At 44.8% G+C, this 17319-nt stretch overlaps 1 protein-coding gene across 1 annotated transcript in view; it reads left to right on the top strand.

Moving 5' to 3' along the window:
* Positions 1-17009, top strand: part of laptm4b (lysosomal protein transmembrane 4 beta) — a 91283-nt gene extending 74274 nt beyond the window's left edge. Inside the window, exon 7 of the mRNA XM_078541116.1 lies at positions 15676-17009. Within this exon, the coding sequence (XP_078397242.1) occupies positions 15676-15750 (75 nt within the window). The 3' untranslated portion in view covers positions 15751-17009. The remainder of the gene's footprint in view (positions 1-15675) is intronic.
* Positions 17010-17319: the final 310 nt, after the last annotated feature.

Here is a 17319-nt window from a genome sequence, read left to right as displayed (position 1 = left end):
TGTCCTGGATGGTGTCAAGCTTCTTGAGTGTTGTGAGAGCTGCACTAATCCAGGCAAGTGGGGAGTATTCCATCACACTCCTGAATTGTGCCTTGTAGATGGTGGAGTCAGGGGGTGAGCTACTCGTCACAGGATTCCTAGCCTCTGACCTGCTCTTAAAGCCATAGTATTTATATGGCTAGTCCAGTTCCGTTTCTGGTCAAAGGTAGCCCCCCAAAGATTAAAGTGGGGGATTCAGTGATGGTAATGACATTGAATGTCAAGGGGAGATGGTTGTATTCCCTCTTGCTGGAGATGGTCATTGCCTGGCACTTGTGTGGCACAAATGCTACTTGCCAGTTATCAGTCCAAGCCTGGATATTGTCCAGGTCTTGCTGCATATGGGCATGGACTGCTTCAGTATCTGACAAGTCACATATGGTGCTGAACATTGTGCAATCCCCACTTCTGACCTTATGATGGAAGGAAGGTCATTGATGAAGCAGCTGAAGACGGTTGTGCCGAGGACATTACCCTGAGGAGCACCTGCAGTGATGGCCTGGAGCTGAGATGACTGACCTCCAACAACCACAAACATCTTCTTTTCTGCCAGGAATGACTACAGCCAGGGGACAGTTTTCGTCCTTTCCCATTGACTGCAGTTTTGCTAGGGCTCCTTGACACCAAACTCGGTCAAATGCTGCCTTGATGTCATGAGCAGTCACTCTCACCTCACCTCGGGGGATCAGCTCTTTTGTCTATTTTTGGACCAAAGCTGTAAGAACCAAGGTCAGAAGCTGAGTGACCCTGGCAGAAAACAAACTGAGTGTCAGTGACCAGGTTGTATACATAGCAGCCAATTTGTACACAACAAGCTCCCATGAACATCAATGTGATAATGACCACTTTAATCTGTTTTTCATGATGGAGTAAAGACACGGAAAGAGGAGACCAAATCCTTCATTTAATTAATTTTTAATCTTTAATTAGTTGACTTAAACAAGTATAATGCACTAATCATTTGACATTAGAAATATCCTATTAGCTATTTCATCAATAATTAATTATGGTTGGTAGCTAATTGAATATTGTAGGCATTAGCTAGCAATTTACCTGAACACAATTAACATTTATCAGCTTCATCAATTTAAGTACGCGCAGGTTGCTCTTAATATTGAACAGCGGCTCCGTGTCTGAGTGGGTGTAGCTTACGTTAAAAGTAATTGTTTGTAAAATGAGAGTTTGCACTGCCAAAATAAATGTAGCCAAAATGTAGAATGTAAATATAGGAAAAACCGCGCGTGAGGTGAGAGCAGTGGGAGAGTGTAAACAGCGCGTGAGGAGAGAGCAGTGGGAGAGTGTAAACAGCGCGAGAGGCGAGAGCAGTGGGAGAGTGTAAACAGTGCGTGAGGAGAGAGCAGTGGGAGAGTGTAAACAGCGCGTGAGGAGAGAGCAGTGGGAGAGTGTAAACAGCGCGAGAGGCGAGAGCAGTGGGAGAGTGTAAACAGTGCGTGCGGAGAGAGCAGTGGGAGAGTGTAAACAGCACGAGAGGCGAGAGCAGTAGGAGAGTGTAAACAGTATGAGAGGAGAGAGCAGTGGGACAGTGTAAACAGCGTGAGAGGAGAGAGCAGTGGGAGAGTGTAAACAGCACGAGAGGAGAGAGCAGTGGGAGAGTGTAAACAGCACGAGAGGAGAGAGCAGTGGGAGAGTGTAAACAGTGCGAGAGGAGAGGGCAGTGGGAGAGTGTAAACAGCGCGAGAGGAGAGCAGTGGGAGAGTGTAAACAGCACGAGAGGAGAGAGCAGTGGGAGAGTGTAAACAGCACGAGAGGAGTGAGCAGTGGGAGAGTGTAAACAGCGCGAGAGGAGAGCAGTGGGAGAGTGTAAACAGCACGAGAGGAGAGAGCAGTGGGAGAGTGTAAACAGCACGAGAGGAGAGAGCAGTGGGAGAGTGTAAACAGCACAAGAGGAGAGAGCAGTGGGAGAGTGTAAACAGTGCGTGAGGAGAGAGCAGTGGGAGAGTGTAAACAGCGCGAGAGGAGAGCAGTGGGAGAGTGTAAACAGCACGAGAGGAGTGAGCAGTGGGAGAGTGTAAACAGCACGAGAGGAGTGAGCAGTGGGAGAGTGTAAACAGCACGAGAGGAGAGAGCAGTGGGAGAGTGTAAACAGCGCGAGAGGAGAGAGCAGTGGGAGAGTGTAAACAACGCGAGAGGAGAGAGCAGTGGGAGAGTGTAAACAGCACGAGAGGAGAGAGCAGTGGGAGAGTGTAAACAGCGCGAGAGGAGAGAGCAGTGGGAGAGTGTAAACAGCACGAGAGGAGTGAGCAGTGGGAGAGTGTAAACAGCGCGAGAGGATAGAGCAGTGGGAGAGTGTAAACAGTGCGAGAGGAGAGAGCAGTGGGAGAGTGTAAACAGCACGAGAGGAGTGAGCAGTGGGAGAGTGTAAACAGCACGAGAGGAGAGAGCAGTGGGAGAGTGTAAACAGCGCGAGAGGCGAGAGCAATGGGAGAGTGTAAACAGAACGAGAGGAGAGAGCAGTGGGAGAGTGTAAACAGAACGAGAGGAGAGAGCAGTGGGAGAGTGTAAACAGTGCGAGAGGCGAGAGCAATGGGAGAGTGTAAACAACACGAGAGGAGAGAGCAGTGGGAGAGTGTAAACAGCACGAGAGGAGAGAGCAGTGGGAGAGTGTAAACAGCACGAGAGGAGAGAGCAATGGGAGAGTGTAAACAGCACGAGAGGAGAGAGCAGTGGGAGAGCGTAAACAGCACGAGAGGAGAGAGCAATGGGAGAGTGTAAACAGCACGAGAGGAGAGAGCAGTGGGAGAGTGTAAACAGCGCGAGAGGAGAGAGCAGTGGGAGAGTGTAAACAGCGCGAGAGGCGAGAGCAATGGGAGAGTGTAAACAGTGCGTGAGGAGAGAGCAGTGGGGAGTGTAAACAGTGCGTGAGGAGAGAGCAGTGGGAGAGTGTAAACAGTGCGAGAGGAGAGAGCAGTGGGAGAGTGTAAACAGTGCGAGAGGAGAGAGCAGTGGGAGAGTATAAACAGTGCGAGAGGAGAGAGCAGTGGGAGAGTGTAAACAGCACGAGAGGAGAGAGCAGTGGGAGAGTGTAAACAGTGCAAGAGGAGAGAGCAGTGGGAGAGTGTAAACAGCACGAGAGGACAGAGCAGTTGGAGAGTGTAAACAGCGTGAGAGGAGAGAGCAGTGGGAGAGTGTAAACAGCGCGAGAGGAGAGAGCAGTGGGAGAGTGTAAACAGCACGAGAGGAGAGAGCAGTTGGAAAGTGTAAACAGCACGAGAGGAGAGAGCAGTGGGAGAGTGTAAACAGTGTGAGACGAGAGAGCAGTGGGAGAGTGTAAACAGAACGAGAGGAGAGAGCAGTGGGAGAGTGTAAACAGCGCGAGAGGAGAGAGCAGTGGGAGAGTGTAAACAGCACGAGAGGAGAGAGCAGTGGGAGAGTGTAAACAGAACGAGAGGAGAGAGCAGTGGGAGAGTGTAAACAGCACGAGAGAAGCGAGCAGTGGGAGAGTGTAAACAGCACGAGAGGAGAGAGCAGTGGGAGAGTGTAAACAGCACGAGAGGAGAGAGCAGTGGGAGAGTGCAAACAGTGTGAGACGAGAGAGCAGTGGGAGAGTGTAAACAGAACGAGAGGAGAGAGCAGTGGGAGAGTGTAAACAGCGCGAGAGGAGAGAGCAGTGGGAGAGTGTAAACAGCACGAGAGGAGAGAGCAGAGGGAGAGTGTAAACAGCGCGAGAGGAGAGAGCAGTGGGAGAGTGTAAACAGCACGAGAGGAGAGAGCAGTGGGAGAGTGCAAACAGTGTGAGACGAGAGAGCAGTGGGAGAGTGTAAACAGAACGAGAGGAGAGAGCAGTGGGAGAGTGTAAACAGCGCGAGAGGAGAGAGCAGTGGGAGAGTGTAAACAGCACGAGAGGAGAGAGCAGAGGGAGAGTGTAAACAGCGCGAGAGGAGAGAGCAGTGGGAGAGTGTAAACAGCACGAGAGGAGAGAGCAGTGGGAGAGTGTAAACAGCACGAGAGGAGAGAGCAGTGGGAGAGTGTAAACAGAACGAGAGGAGAGAGCAGTGGGAGAGTGTAAACAGCGCGAGAGGAGAGAGCAGTGGGAGAGTGTAAACAGCACGAGAGGAGAGAGCAGTGGGAGAGTGTAAACAGCACGAGAGGAGAGAGCAGTGGGAGAGTGTAAGCAGCACGAGAGGAGAGAGCAGTGGGAGAGTGTAAACAGCGCGAGAGGAGAGAGCAGTTGGAGAGTGTAAACAGCACGAGAGGAGAGAGCATTGGGAGAGTGTAAACAGCACGAGAGGAGAGAGCAGTGGGAGAGTGTAAACAGTATGAGAGGAGAGAGCAGTGGGAGAGTGTACACAGCGCGAGAGGAGAGAGCAGTGGGAGAGTGTAAACAGTGCGAGAGGAGAGAGCAGTGGGAGAGTGTAAACAGCGCGAGAGGAGAGAGCAGTGGGAGAGTGTAAAAAGCACGAGAGGAGAGAGCAGTGGGAGAGTGTAAACAGTGTGAGAGGAGAGAGCAGTGGGAGAGTGTAAACAGCACGAGAGGAGAGAGCAGTGGGAGAGTGTAAACAGCACGAGAGGAGAGAGCAGTGGGAGAGTGTAAACAGCACGAGAGGAGAGAGCAGTGGGAGAGTGTAAACAGCACGAGAGGTGAGAGTAATAATCAAAGTGTGAGGTCACAGGGAAACAGGTAAGTGATTGCTTGGTGAGTATTTTGCTACTTTATCTTTCAAGAATATGTAACTTATTAATAATTGTAAGGTTTTATTGATAGTATTAAGGTTTACTGGCAGTGGTAAAGGTTATTGGGAAGGGTTTTTAAATTATGAATTAAGGAAAAATTGATTAATTAATTAACACATTATAAAGATGACAGGGCTGGTGATGTGTTGCAACTGCAGAATGTAGGATCCCCTGGACACCAGTGTGACCCAGGACAAACACATCTGCAGTAAGTGTCTGCAGCTTGAGAAGTTTCGGTTCAGAGTCATTGAACTGGAGGCCAAGTTGCCGACATGATGATGCATCAGGGCAGGGGAAAGTTACCTGGGCAATTTATTTCAAGAGGTGCTCACACCCTTCGGATGAGGCAGAACATTAGGCCGAGATTCTCTGGCCTTGCCGTGGTGGGAACAACCGCAGGGGATGTGGCGGGCCAGCCAAAAGTCCATTGACATTTGGTGGGAACAGAAGATCCAAGCAGTGGGGTGGGGCGGAAAATCCTGGCCTTAGTGTTGGTCAATGGTCTGGGAAAGGAGGATGTGACTGCGGGTCAGGCAGGTAAGGGGAATCAGCATGTAGTGAAGGAGGAGCCTCAACACCTGACTTTGTCCAACAGGTACGAGGTGCTTACTACCTGCGTGGATGAGGAGAAGTACTGCAGGTGGATGAGCAGACTGACAATGGCACCATGGTGAAGAATGCCATTCAAGTGAGGGGAGCGAAGAGGAATGTGGTAGTGACAGGAGGCAGTATAGTCAGGGGGATAGGTACTGTTCTCAACAGTCGTGACCAGGATCTCTGATGTGTTGCCTCCCCGTGCTGGGGTTAAGGAGACCTCCTCGTGGCTGAGAGGAATTTGAAGTGGGAGGATCCAGTTGTCGTGGTCCATGTGGAAACCAACAACATTAGTAGAACCAGAAATGATCTTCAGTGAAGGGAATTTGAAGAGTTAGGGTTCAAATTAAAATGCAGAACATCAAAGGTAACCAACTCTGGATTGCTACCTGAGCCGTGTGCCAATTGGCTTAGGGTCAAACAGGTTAGAGAATTAAGCGTATGGCTCAGAGTGGTCTGGGAAGAAGGGGTTTTGATTCATGGGGCACAGGCATCAGCACTCAGGGAAGAGTGATCTATTCCGTTGGGATGGGCTCACTTGAACTGGGCTAGGGCCAGTGTCCTGGCCAATCATATAACTAGGGCAGTGGACAGGGTTTTAAACTAGCGGGTGTCGGGGGAGAGGATTCAGGTGAAAGGTCCAGATATTAGATTAGCGTAGAGATGTGGGGAAAGACAAGCAGAGCGGGACAGGAAAGGACAGAGAGTTTAATAAAAATTGTATATCAGTGAATAAGGTTATTTCAAGTAATAGAAGTAAAAAAAATTAAATCGATGCTTCTTTATCTGAATGCATGGAGCATCTGCAAAAAGATAGATGAACTAGTGGCAAAAATAGAGGTAAATGATTTCAATCTAATCACCATTACAGAAACGTGGTTACAAGGTGACCAGGGTTGGGAAATAAATATTCTAGTGTACACAATATTTCGGAAAGAAAGACAGAAAGGCAAAGGAGGTGGGTTAGTCTTCGTAGCAAAAGGTGACATAAGGTCATTAAAGAGGAACAATCTGACACCAGAAGGTCATGAGGTAGAATCCAGTGTGAGTGGAAATTAGGAATAGCAAGAGTCAGAAAACACTGATGGAAGTAGTTTATAGACCCCCTAACAGTAGTTATACCATTTTCAGAGCATTAAACAAGAAATTATTGGAGCCTGTAACAAAGGAAATATAATAATTGTGGCAGACTTAAATCCTCATATAGACTGGGACAATCAAACTGGAAAGAATAATCTAGAAGATGAGCTTGTAGAATGTTTTCATGAGCATTTCTTGGAGCAGTACGTAGTGGAACGGACTCGGGATAAAGCTATCTTAGATATAGTATTGTGTAATGAAGCAGGGTTAATTAATAATGTCATAGTAAAAGATCCACTAGGAAATAGTGATCATAATACCATTCAATTCCATGTTAAGTTTAAAAATGACACATTCCAATTGCAGACAAAAATCTTAAACTTAAACAAAGACACTTACATAGATACAAGGGGAGAATTGGCTAAGGTTAATTGGGTAAATAGACTAAAAGGAATGGAGGTAAATGAACAATGGGAAACATGAAAAGAAACAATTCAAAATCTTCAATAAAAAATACATCGGATTGGAGAACAAAAACTCAGTAAGAAGGACCCATCCATTGCTCACTCAGGGAGTTAAAGATAATATTAGATTAAAAGAAGAGGCTTTAAATGTTACAAAAAAAACACAGTAGTGAGTCTGAGGATTGGGAGTGTTTTAGAAACTTGCAAAGGGGAGGCGAGGGCGTAGTGGTTTTGTTGCTGGGTTAGTAATCCAGAGACCCAGGGTAATATTCTGGGGACCTGGATTTGAATCCTGCCACGGCAGTGGTGGAATTTGAATTCCAAAAAAAAATCTAGGGAAGGAAATCTGCTGTCCTTACCTGGCCTGACCTACATGTGACTCCAGACCCACAGCAATGTGGTTGACTCTTAAAAATGCCCTCTGAACAAGGGTAATTGGGGTTGGGCAATAAATGCTGGCCTGGCCGCCTACATCCAATGAATGATAAAAAGGGAAAACATAGAATGAGAGTTAACTATCCAGAAATATAAAAACAGATTGTAGATCAACCCCCACTTATGGCACCTCCCCATGCCCACGCAGAAGATGCAACACCTGCCCCTTCACTTCCTCTCTCCTCACCGTCCAAGGGCCCAAACACTCCTTTCAAGTGAAGCAGCATTTCACTTGCATTTCCCCTAACTTAGTCTACTGCATTCGTTGCTCCCAATGCGGTCTCCTCTACATTGGAGAGACCAAACGCAAACTGGGCGACCGTTTTGCGGAACACCTGCGGTCTGTCCGCAAGAAAGACCCAAACCTCCCTGTCGCTTGCCATTTTAACACTCCACCCTGTTCTCTTGCCCACATGTCTGTCCTTGGCTTGCTGCATTGTTCCAGTGAAGCCCAACGCAAACTGGAGGAACAGCACCTCATCTTCCGACTAGGCACTTTACAGCCTTCTGGGCTGAATATTGAATTCAACAACTTTAGATCTTAAACTCCCCCTCCCCCCATCCCCACCCCGTTTCTTTCCCCCCCCCACCCGCCTTTTTTTTCAATAATCTATATAGATTCTTCTTTCCCCACCTATTTCCATTATTTTTAAATCTAAAACTAAAACCTTTAGTCTTTCCACCCCACCCCCACTAGAGCTGTACTTTGAATATCCTGTCTTGCATTCTTAATTAGCACTTTTCTCAGACAAAGACCACCACCTTCACTGACATCTTTTGATTATCTGCTCACACCACACCCTCAATGTGTCTCTTCCCCCCCACCCACCTTAAACCAATTTATATTTCTCCCTTGTTGAAACTATGCTTCAGTTCTGCTGAAGGGCCATGAGGGCTCGAAACGTTGACTGATTTCTTCTCCGCCGATGCTGCCAGACTTGCTGAGTTTTTCCAGGTAATTCTGTTTTTATTTTGTTTTGTAAAAGATTTTATAAGTTTAAAAAAGGAAGAGAGTAGCTAAAGTAAATGTTGGTCCCCTAAAAGCAGAGATAGGAGAAATTAGCAGGGGGAACAAGGAAATGGCAGAGGCATTGAACAAATATTTAGTGCCTGTCTTCATAATAGAAGACACAAGTTCCATACCAGAAATAGACAATAACCAGGGGCTAAAAAGAGTAAGGAAATTAGGGAAATTAATATCAGCGGAGATAAAAGGTGGGATTTTGCGACCCCAACACTGGCAGGCATCGTCACGGGCGGGACAGGAAAATTTGAAGAGCAAATCTTTGCGCCCCGTCCGTGACAGTGGCTGCCGGTGTAAGGGCCAGAAAATCCCAGCCAAAGTACTAGAGAAACTTAAAGGACTAAAATCTGACAAATCCCTGGGACCTGTTGGCCTACAACCTAGGATCTAAAAGAGAGAGCTGCAGAGAAAGCGAATGTGCTGGCTATGATTTTCCAAAATCCCTTAGATTCAGGAACAGTCCCATTACATTGGAAGTTGGAAAATGTTACACCTCTTTTCAAAAAGGATGGGGGAGAGAAATACAGTGACCTCAGGCCAGTTAGCCTAACATCAGTTGTTGAGAAAATGCTGGAATCTATAATTAAGGAATTCTTAACGATGCACTTAGAAATGCATAATATGATGCATTTGGATAAAGGGGAACTGATAGATTTCCAAAAGGCGTTTGACAAGGTATAGCACAAAAGGTTAATAGGCAAGATAAGGACTCATGAAATTGGGGATGATATTTTAGCATGGATAGAGGCTTGGTTAATGATAGAAAACAAAGAGTGGGCATAAACTGGGCCTTTTCAAGTTGGCAGGCAGTGAATAGTGGAGTGCTGCAAGTATCAGTGCTGAGGCCTCAGCTATTTACTAACATATTAATGACTTAGACAGTAATATCATACCAGGCTAGGTGGGAAGGTAAGCTGTGGGGAGGACACAAAGAAGCTGCAAAGAGATACAGACAGGTTAAATGAATGGCAACAAGATGGCAGATGGAGTATAATATAGGGAAGTGTGGAGCTATTCACTTTGGTTGTAAGAATAAAAAAGCAGAATATTTTTCAAAGGTGAGAAACTTGTAAGTGTTGATGTTCAAAGAGACTTGGATGTGCTGGTGCGAGGAACGCAGAAAGTTAGCATGCAGGTGCAGCAAGCAATTAGGAAGGCAAATGGCATGTTGGCCTTTACTGCAAGGGGATTGGAGTACAAGAATAAAGAAGTCTTGCTACAGTTGTACAGGATTTCGGTGAGACGACATTGGAGTACTATGTGCAGTTTTGGTCTCCATACTTAAGGAAGGATATGCTTGCATTGGAGGTGGTACAGCAAACATTCAATAAATTGGTCCCTTGGATGAGGGGTTCCCCTATGATGAGAGGCAGAGTAAATTGGGCCTATATTCTCTGTAGTTTGGAAGAATGGAAGGCGATCTCATTACAACCTACAAAATTCTGAAGGGGCTTGACTGGGTAAATGCTGAGAGATTGTTTCCACTGGTCAGGGAATCTAAAACACAGGGGTACTGTCTCAGGATAAGGGACCGGTCATTTAGGACTGAGATGAGGAGAGATTTCTTCACTCAAAGGGTTGTGAACCTTTGGAATTCTCTACCCCAGAGGGATGTGGATGCTCCATCGTTGAATGCATTTAAGAGACAGATTTTCGGTCTCTGAGGGAATTAAGGGATATGGGGAGTGGGCGGGAAAATGGAGTTAAAGCCCAAGATCAGCCAGGATGGTATTGAATGGGGGAGCAGGCTCAATGGGCCGTGTGGTCTACTCCTGCTCCTATATCTTATCATCTTGTGTTCTAACAGGGCCTTATTTCAGTAATATAGCAAACCTATAATAATGATACGCAGTTTTTGATTGGTCAGTGGGTTAGTTTGGTGGGCGGAAACTAGCACGCACAGGCAAATTTGGAAACGTAACTGGCATCCAAAAAATGATGAAGCCCAACAGTTACCGTTTACTTAAACCCCATTGTCTGGTAAACATCCGCAATCCTTATAGTTTATTAATGACAAGCGACTTGTCCCTGTTCTTACTGGATTTATAACGACCTCAAAGCAATGTTGTCTAAATGCGGCCTATGTCCAACTTATGACATGTGGATTAATACTTCAAGTATGTGCCGAATTGCCTTTGGCCGGTTTTAAACCAGACCGCATGAATTCATTTGGTGCCCAGGCCTTGAAATGCTTGTGCTGCCGAGCGCTTGGGGAGACAAGTTAACTGTAGTGGCAGGTGAGGAATTTGATCCCAGTTTGTGGTTTGGATAGGAAGGCGAAGGCGAATGGATTAAGTTTCCAGCCTTCAGCTCCAAGACTGCCTTCCCGTAGGCTGTGCAGTGAGAACACTGAAAGACTAAATGGTGTAGCTGCATATTTCTAACTGCAAAATAGATCATACTAGGAACAGGAGTGGACTATATTGTCATTGTCACATACTTCCCTTTTTCTGTACTTCCAGCCTTGTTTCATCCTTCAGTATAATAATTAGCATAACCAGTAAAGGACTAGGATGTTGAATATTGCTGAAAAGAGAGACATGTTGCCGAAGCTTTTTGTCCTGTACTCATCAGGACAAATGCAAGAATGCCAGATTTCAAACGATCACAACAATCTATACTGCAGGAGAAAAGGGTGCTGATTGGTTGGTAGGTCGATTCTGATTGGCGAGGCATTACCATGGAGAAAGAAAGCAGCTCATTTATACCTGCTAGAAGCGATGTGCATTCACACACAGGGACCCGTTCTCTACAAAAAAAGGAAAATGTTCAAGCCTTGCACCTTTTCTTGAATTACTCGGGAGCTTGAAAAGCCTATCATTTGCATTCTCTATGGAAATACCTCAGCCAATCAGAGTCAACTTTGCCAACCAATCAGCACCCTTTTATCCTGCAGTATGAACTGTTGTGATTGTTTGAAATTTGACATTCTTGCATTTGTCCTGATGAGTGCAAGGAGAAAAGCTTTGACACCATGCCTCTCTTTTCAGCAATATTGAAGATCTGTACTACCAATTCTTTTTCATTCCTTCACGGGATGTGGGCATCGCTGGCTAGGCCGGCATTTATTGCCCATCCCTAATTGCCCTTGAGAAGGTGATGGAGAGCTGCCTTCTTGACTAGTATGTTCTTGTAATGGCAGTAAGATAGGGTTTGTGCCCTTTTATTCCTCAACGAATGTTTGTTCTCATTAAGTTAAGGATATTGGTCCTTACAAATAGAAAACTTTTCTTATTACTGGCACCCACTATCTTCATCAAAATGTCTAAGGACAAGCAATGCAATGGGTCAGGTTCTATTTCTTTGTCTGACCAGTCAGAATGAGACTGTCATTTCAATCAAGTTCAAATCTTACCATGGCAGTTTGAGAATTTGAATTCAGTTTCACACGTAACATTTGCACCACATAAGTGCTGGGCAATGACCATCTCCAATACAAGAAAGGAAGAATGACTTGCATTTATGTAGCACTTTCACGACCAATGGATGGCTCAAAGCGCTTTACAGCCAATGAAATACTTTTGAAGTGTTGCAGGAAAGAGAGAATCCAACCATCTCCCCTTGACATCACCATCGCTAAACCCCCCACCATCAACATCCTGGGGGTTAGCATTGACCAGAACCTGAACTGGACTAGACATATAAATACTGTAGCTACAAGAGCAGGTCAGAGGCTAGGAATCCTACGACGAGTAACTCACCTCCTGACTCCCCAAAGCCTGTCCACCATCTACAAGGCACAAGTCAGGTGGTTTTGGTTTAAATATTCGTTTATGGAGTGTCAAAGAATGTGCAACTCACCATCACAGTGGGTAGTTGAGGAAAATAGTTTGGGTGCATTTAATGAGAAGCTAGATAAACACATGAGGCAGAAAAGAATAGAAGGTTATGCTGATGGGGTGGGATGAAGCTGTTATGGAACATAAACACTGGCATAGATCAGTTTGGCCAAATGCCCTTTTCTGTGCTGTTCAGCCAACTCAGAGGCACATTTAAACCGTACTTCAATACAGCAAACCAAATAAGAATTCAGTGCAGAATATTTTTGTGCCAAGGAATGGAATTGAGTAGAATTGTTTTTAAATGTAGCATTGAATCGAAATGTAATTTTTTGAAGCTGTAAATATATCGGAGGTTAAAATTGGATTTTAAAAATGTTTCCACTAATGAAATGTATTTCCAGATTGCATGGGCAGAGTTTGCCAAGCCATTAAAATTAGGTCAACCTTACAACACTGCACAATGCACCATTTACATGAAGCACTTTAAAATTAAAATTAAAATACCTGGAAAAACTCAGCAGGTCTGACAGCGTCTGCGGAGAGGAGCACAGTTAACGTTTCCAGTCCGTATGCTGCCAGACCTGCTGAGTTTTTCCAGGTATTTTTATTTTTGTTTTGGATTTCCAGCAGTTTTTAGCTTTTATCTAAGCATTTTAAAATCCTCTTTTATGTTGACAGTTTTTTTTTTTGGTTGAGTAGTTAAAGCACAGGGGAGCTGTGGCTCAGTGGGTAGCGCTGTCATCTCTGAGTCATAACAGTCACAGGTTCAAGCCCCACTCCAGAGTCTCACACACAAAATCTAGGCTGACACTCCAGTGGAGTACTGGAGGAGTGCTGCGTTGTTGGAGATACCGTCTTCTGGAAGGACATTAAAATCTCTGCCTGTACTCAGGTTTCCATTTCACCTTCAATTAAAGGAGACATTTTAAAACATAACTGTCCACCTTTTAGGGAAGGAAATCTGCTGTCCTTACTCAATCTGGCCTGTATGGAACCGGAGACCCACAATTATTAAACCCAAATGTTCAAAAATTATTTTAAAAAATAAATGGCTTTTTTTTAGATTGCCCCTGTGATTTCTCTCCTGGTTTTGTTCGGAGCAGTACCCTAGAGATTCATCTTAAATTCCTGGCGACTCCAGGACAATCGTGGTGTGTTGGCGACAGTAACTGGTCTGCTCAATGATCAGGAGGTAGTCAAGGCAAAAAGACATACCAGAACTAGTTGATAAGTAGCTTACTATCTTGTATTAAACACTAGTTAGGCCACAGCTGGAGTACTGAATGGAGTTCTCGTTGCTGCATTATAAGGCAGATGTGATTGCATTATAGAGGTTATTTACAAGGATATTACCAGGACTGGAGACATTTAGTTATGAGAAAAGATTGAATAGGCTGGCGTTGTTTTCTTTGGAGCAGAAGAGATTGAGGGGAGCCCTCACTGAAATGCATACAGTTATGAGGGGTCTAGCTAGAGTGGATAGGAAGGCCCTAATTCCCTTGGTTGGCAGGGGAGGGGGGTCCATAACCAGGAGGCATGGATTTCGGGTAAGAGGTAGGAGGCTCAGAGGGGATTCGAGGGGGAAATCTTTTCTCTGAGGGGTGGTGGGGATCTGGAACTCACTGTCTGAAAGGGTGATAGAGGCAGAAGCCCTCTTGGCTTTTAAAGTATGTTTAAAAACTCAAAGAGGCTTAAGCTACAAGGCTAGGGACCAGGAGCTGGAAAGTGGGGTTAGACTGGGTGGACATCATGGTCATGATGGGCTAAATGGTCTTCTCGTAAATTTCGATGCTTTAGTCTGCAGCCACCTTTTTATTGCCTTATCTGCTTGGGATCAGCTCTCTGATGTTAGGTGCTAATTCAGATTCAATACTGAGCTGTTTTTTTGACATAACTGCAAAATACACGGTTGGGGCTATTCCCTTGCTTGATGGGAGAGGGTAAATTGAGATTTTGCACCATATTATTGGTATAAAAGATGATGAAGTTTATTTATATTGCACGTAGCCTTCCACCCACCACCACTGTTATCCTTGTTCTGTAACACTGTAAAATTCACTCTCAGAGGATTATCGCTGCATTTTAATATTTTCCAGACTTCTCATAAATGTCATAGATACATTTAGTGATGACATTTGCTGTGCAAAAAAAGTCAATCAGCTTTATATACATCTCTGTAAAATATTCTTCTCCATTCAACCTGAATTCCTACAGAAAGTGATGCTACTTGTCACTTTAAATCATCTCCAGCCTTGGCCATTTCAAGTTTAGTTTGCATTTACATTTTTACATTGTTGAAAATGAATAGTTCCATCTGGAAACTAAAATGTTACGAAAGTCATAATGCATTCAGTCAGGCACAGCTCAGTGAGTAGCACTCCTGCCCCTGCAGGGATTCACCAAGGCTCCTTCGACAGCACCTTCCAAACCCATGACCACTACCATAGAAGGACAAGGGCAGCAGATAGATGGGAACACCACGACCTGGGAGTTCCCCTCCAAGTCACTCACCATCCTGGCTTGGAAATATATCGCCGTTCCTTCACTGTCGCTGGGCTAAAACCCTGCAACTCCCTTCCTAACAGCACTGTGGGTGTACCTGCGCCACATGGTCTGCATCGGTTCAAGAAGGCAGCTCACCACCACCTTCTCAAGGGCAATTAGGGATGGACAATAAATGCTGGCCCAGCCAGCAAAGCCCACATCCCGTGAATGGATAAAAAAAAAGAATCAGACATTTGTGGGTTCATATCTAACTCCAGAGATTTAAGCATAAAAACCTAGGCTGACACTCCAATGCCAGTAGCAAGGGAATGCTACACTGTTGGAAGCGCCGTCTTTTGGATGAGGTGTTAAACCGAGGTCCTCTCAGCTCTCTCAGGTGGATGGAAATGATCCCGTTGTCACTATTTGAGGAAGAGCAGGGGGTTGTCCCTGGCCATTATTTATACCTCAACCAAAGTCACTAAAACAAATTATCTGGTCATTTTCTTCTTTATTCCCTGATGGGATGTCAGCATCATTGGTAAGTCCAGCATTGATTGCCTATCCCTAAGTGCCCTTGAGCAGATGATGGTGAGCCACCTTCCTGAACTGCTGCAGTCCATGTGGTGTAGGTGCACCCACTGTGCTGTTAGGGAGGGAGTTCCTGGACAGGGAACTAACGGCAATATTTTCCCAAGTCAGGATGGTGAGTGACTTGGAGGGGAACTGGCAGGTGGTGGTGTTCTGGTGCGTCTGTTGTATTTGCCCTTCTAGGTGGGAAATGTCACAGGTTTGGAAGTTGCTGTCAAAGGACGCTTGCCGAGGTATCACGTTGCTGTTTGTGGGAGCTTGCTGTGAGCAAATTGGCTGCCACATTTCCTATATTACAATGACGACTGCACTTCGAAAGGTGCTACACTGGCTGTAAAGCGCTTTGCAATGTCCTGAGGTCATGAAAGGTGCCATAGGAATGCAAGTTTTTACTTCCTTTCAGTCAAGTGAATTAGGATGGTGCTGAGGCACATGAGGACTGGAAAACATGGCCTCTCTTGTAATTAACTGTCTTTTTGGTTTATTTTAGATCCTTCTGCCACCCAATGAGGAAGCTGTAATGATGCCTACTAAAGACCCACCTCCACCTTATATGGCAGCTTAAAGATCATAATACAAACAAAATCCATGCAAGTATTGAAACAACATGCATACACTGTCAGACCAAAAACTATTTAAGAGATACTTTCATTCCATTGTGACAAGAGTTTTCATTATTCTGGGAGTGAAGCTTCCTAGAAATATGATTTGGGATTTTTTTTGTTGTGTATTTTGCTTGCTAGTTTCAGAAATACAATTCAAGAACATTTACCTGTGTTTTATCGTTCCTTGTAATGTTTAACATGATGACGAGCGATCGAAAATCGATTATAAATCCTATTGTGATAATTCCCTGCTATTTTGGAGATTATTGTAGTGAGTTGGAATCTCTGTTTTACAAAGAAACTAATTTGTAGATGTGAAGAGTAGGACAACGACTCTGAGCACTTTGATTCGCTGTAGTGTTTTCGAATAGATTATTTTTGTTGTTTAACAGTTTGCATATGTCCCCCCACCCCCCATTATAAAGGGACAATTGTTGACCTGTCATTAATTATCAGCCTAGGGTAAAATTACAGAGAATCATACAGCACAGAATGAGGCCATTTGGCCCATCGAGCCTGCGCTGGCACTCTGAAAGAGCTGTCCAATTAGTCCCATTCTCCTGCTCCTTCCCTATACCTCTGCAGATTTTCTCCCCTTCAAGTAATTATCCCATTCCCTTTTGAAAGTTATTGTTGAATCTGCTTCCACCGCCCTTTCAGGCAGCGCATCCAGATCACAGCAACCCGCTGCATAAGAAAAGATTCCCTCATGTCAATCCTGGCTCTTTTACCAATTCTCTCAAATCTATCCCCTCTGGGTAACCAGCATCTTCCGACATTGAAAACAGTCTCTTCGTATTCGCTCTATCAAAACCCTCCGTGATTTTGAACACCTCTAGTAAATTTAATCGAACAAATCTATTTTTATCCTGTTTGATAATGAATTTGATTCGTAAGGTTTTTTTTGTACATTACATTTCACGGCTGAGTTTTTTTTTCCTGGTGTAATCACACACCAAATATTCTAATTAATCAAGTTAAAACGTGGACAAAACTATTTAATCCTGCAATCGAAAATAACGCATGAATTGGCCAGAATTGTGAGCATTTATAAACGGTTTATATATTAAATAAAGCAGAAAAATGAGTCACTTGTTAGCACATTGTGCGCTTAATTGTTAATGAATGAATTCACAGCACCTTTACATAAAAGAGCTGTCTGTGTATCTGCAGATCTTCCTGTAAATATCCCTGGTTTAATAAATCCTGTGCAAGCTGACTCTGTACTTCTTGTGTTTGATTTCTGTGTTATATTATTACCTTAGTCAACAAGAACGAGGCAGTGGGTTGTTCATGCACTGTACATGTAATGTTTCAAAGGATAGGTAATTGATTCCAGGTATGATATGCACCAATTCTCATTTTCACACCAGTACACCTTGATTCATGCACATGAGGCTGACAGCTGTGCGAGGAAACAGATGTGTCCCCTTTATACAGTCCAAATTGTATTACGCTCTCAGCCCGTAATAAACAAGGCAAACCTGCGAAAGATCGGAATGCTTTTATTGTTCTCATCCTACAGCATC

The sequence above is a fragment of the Cetorhinus maximus genome, chromosome 4, assembly GCF_964194155.1.
Source record: "Cetorhinus maximus chromosome 4, sCetMax3.hap1.1, whole genome shotgun sequence".
Lineage (NCBI taxonomy): Eukaryota > Metazoa > Chordata > Chondrichthyes > Lamniformes > Cetorhinidae > Cetorhinus > Cetorhinus maximus.
Note: the sequence above shows the minus strand (reverse complement) of the source record. Positions and strands in the feature narration are given on the sequence as shown.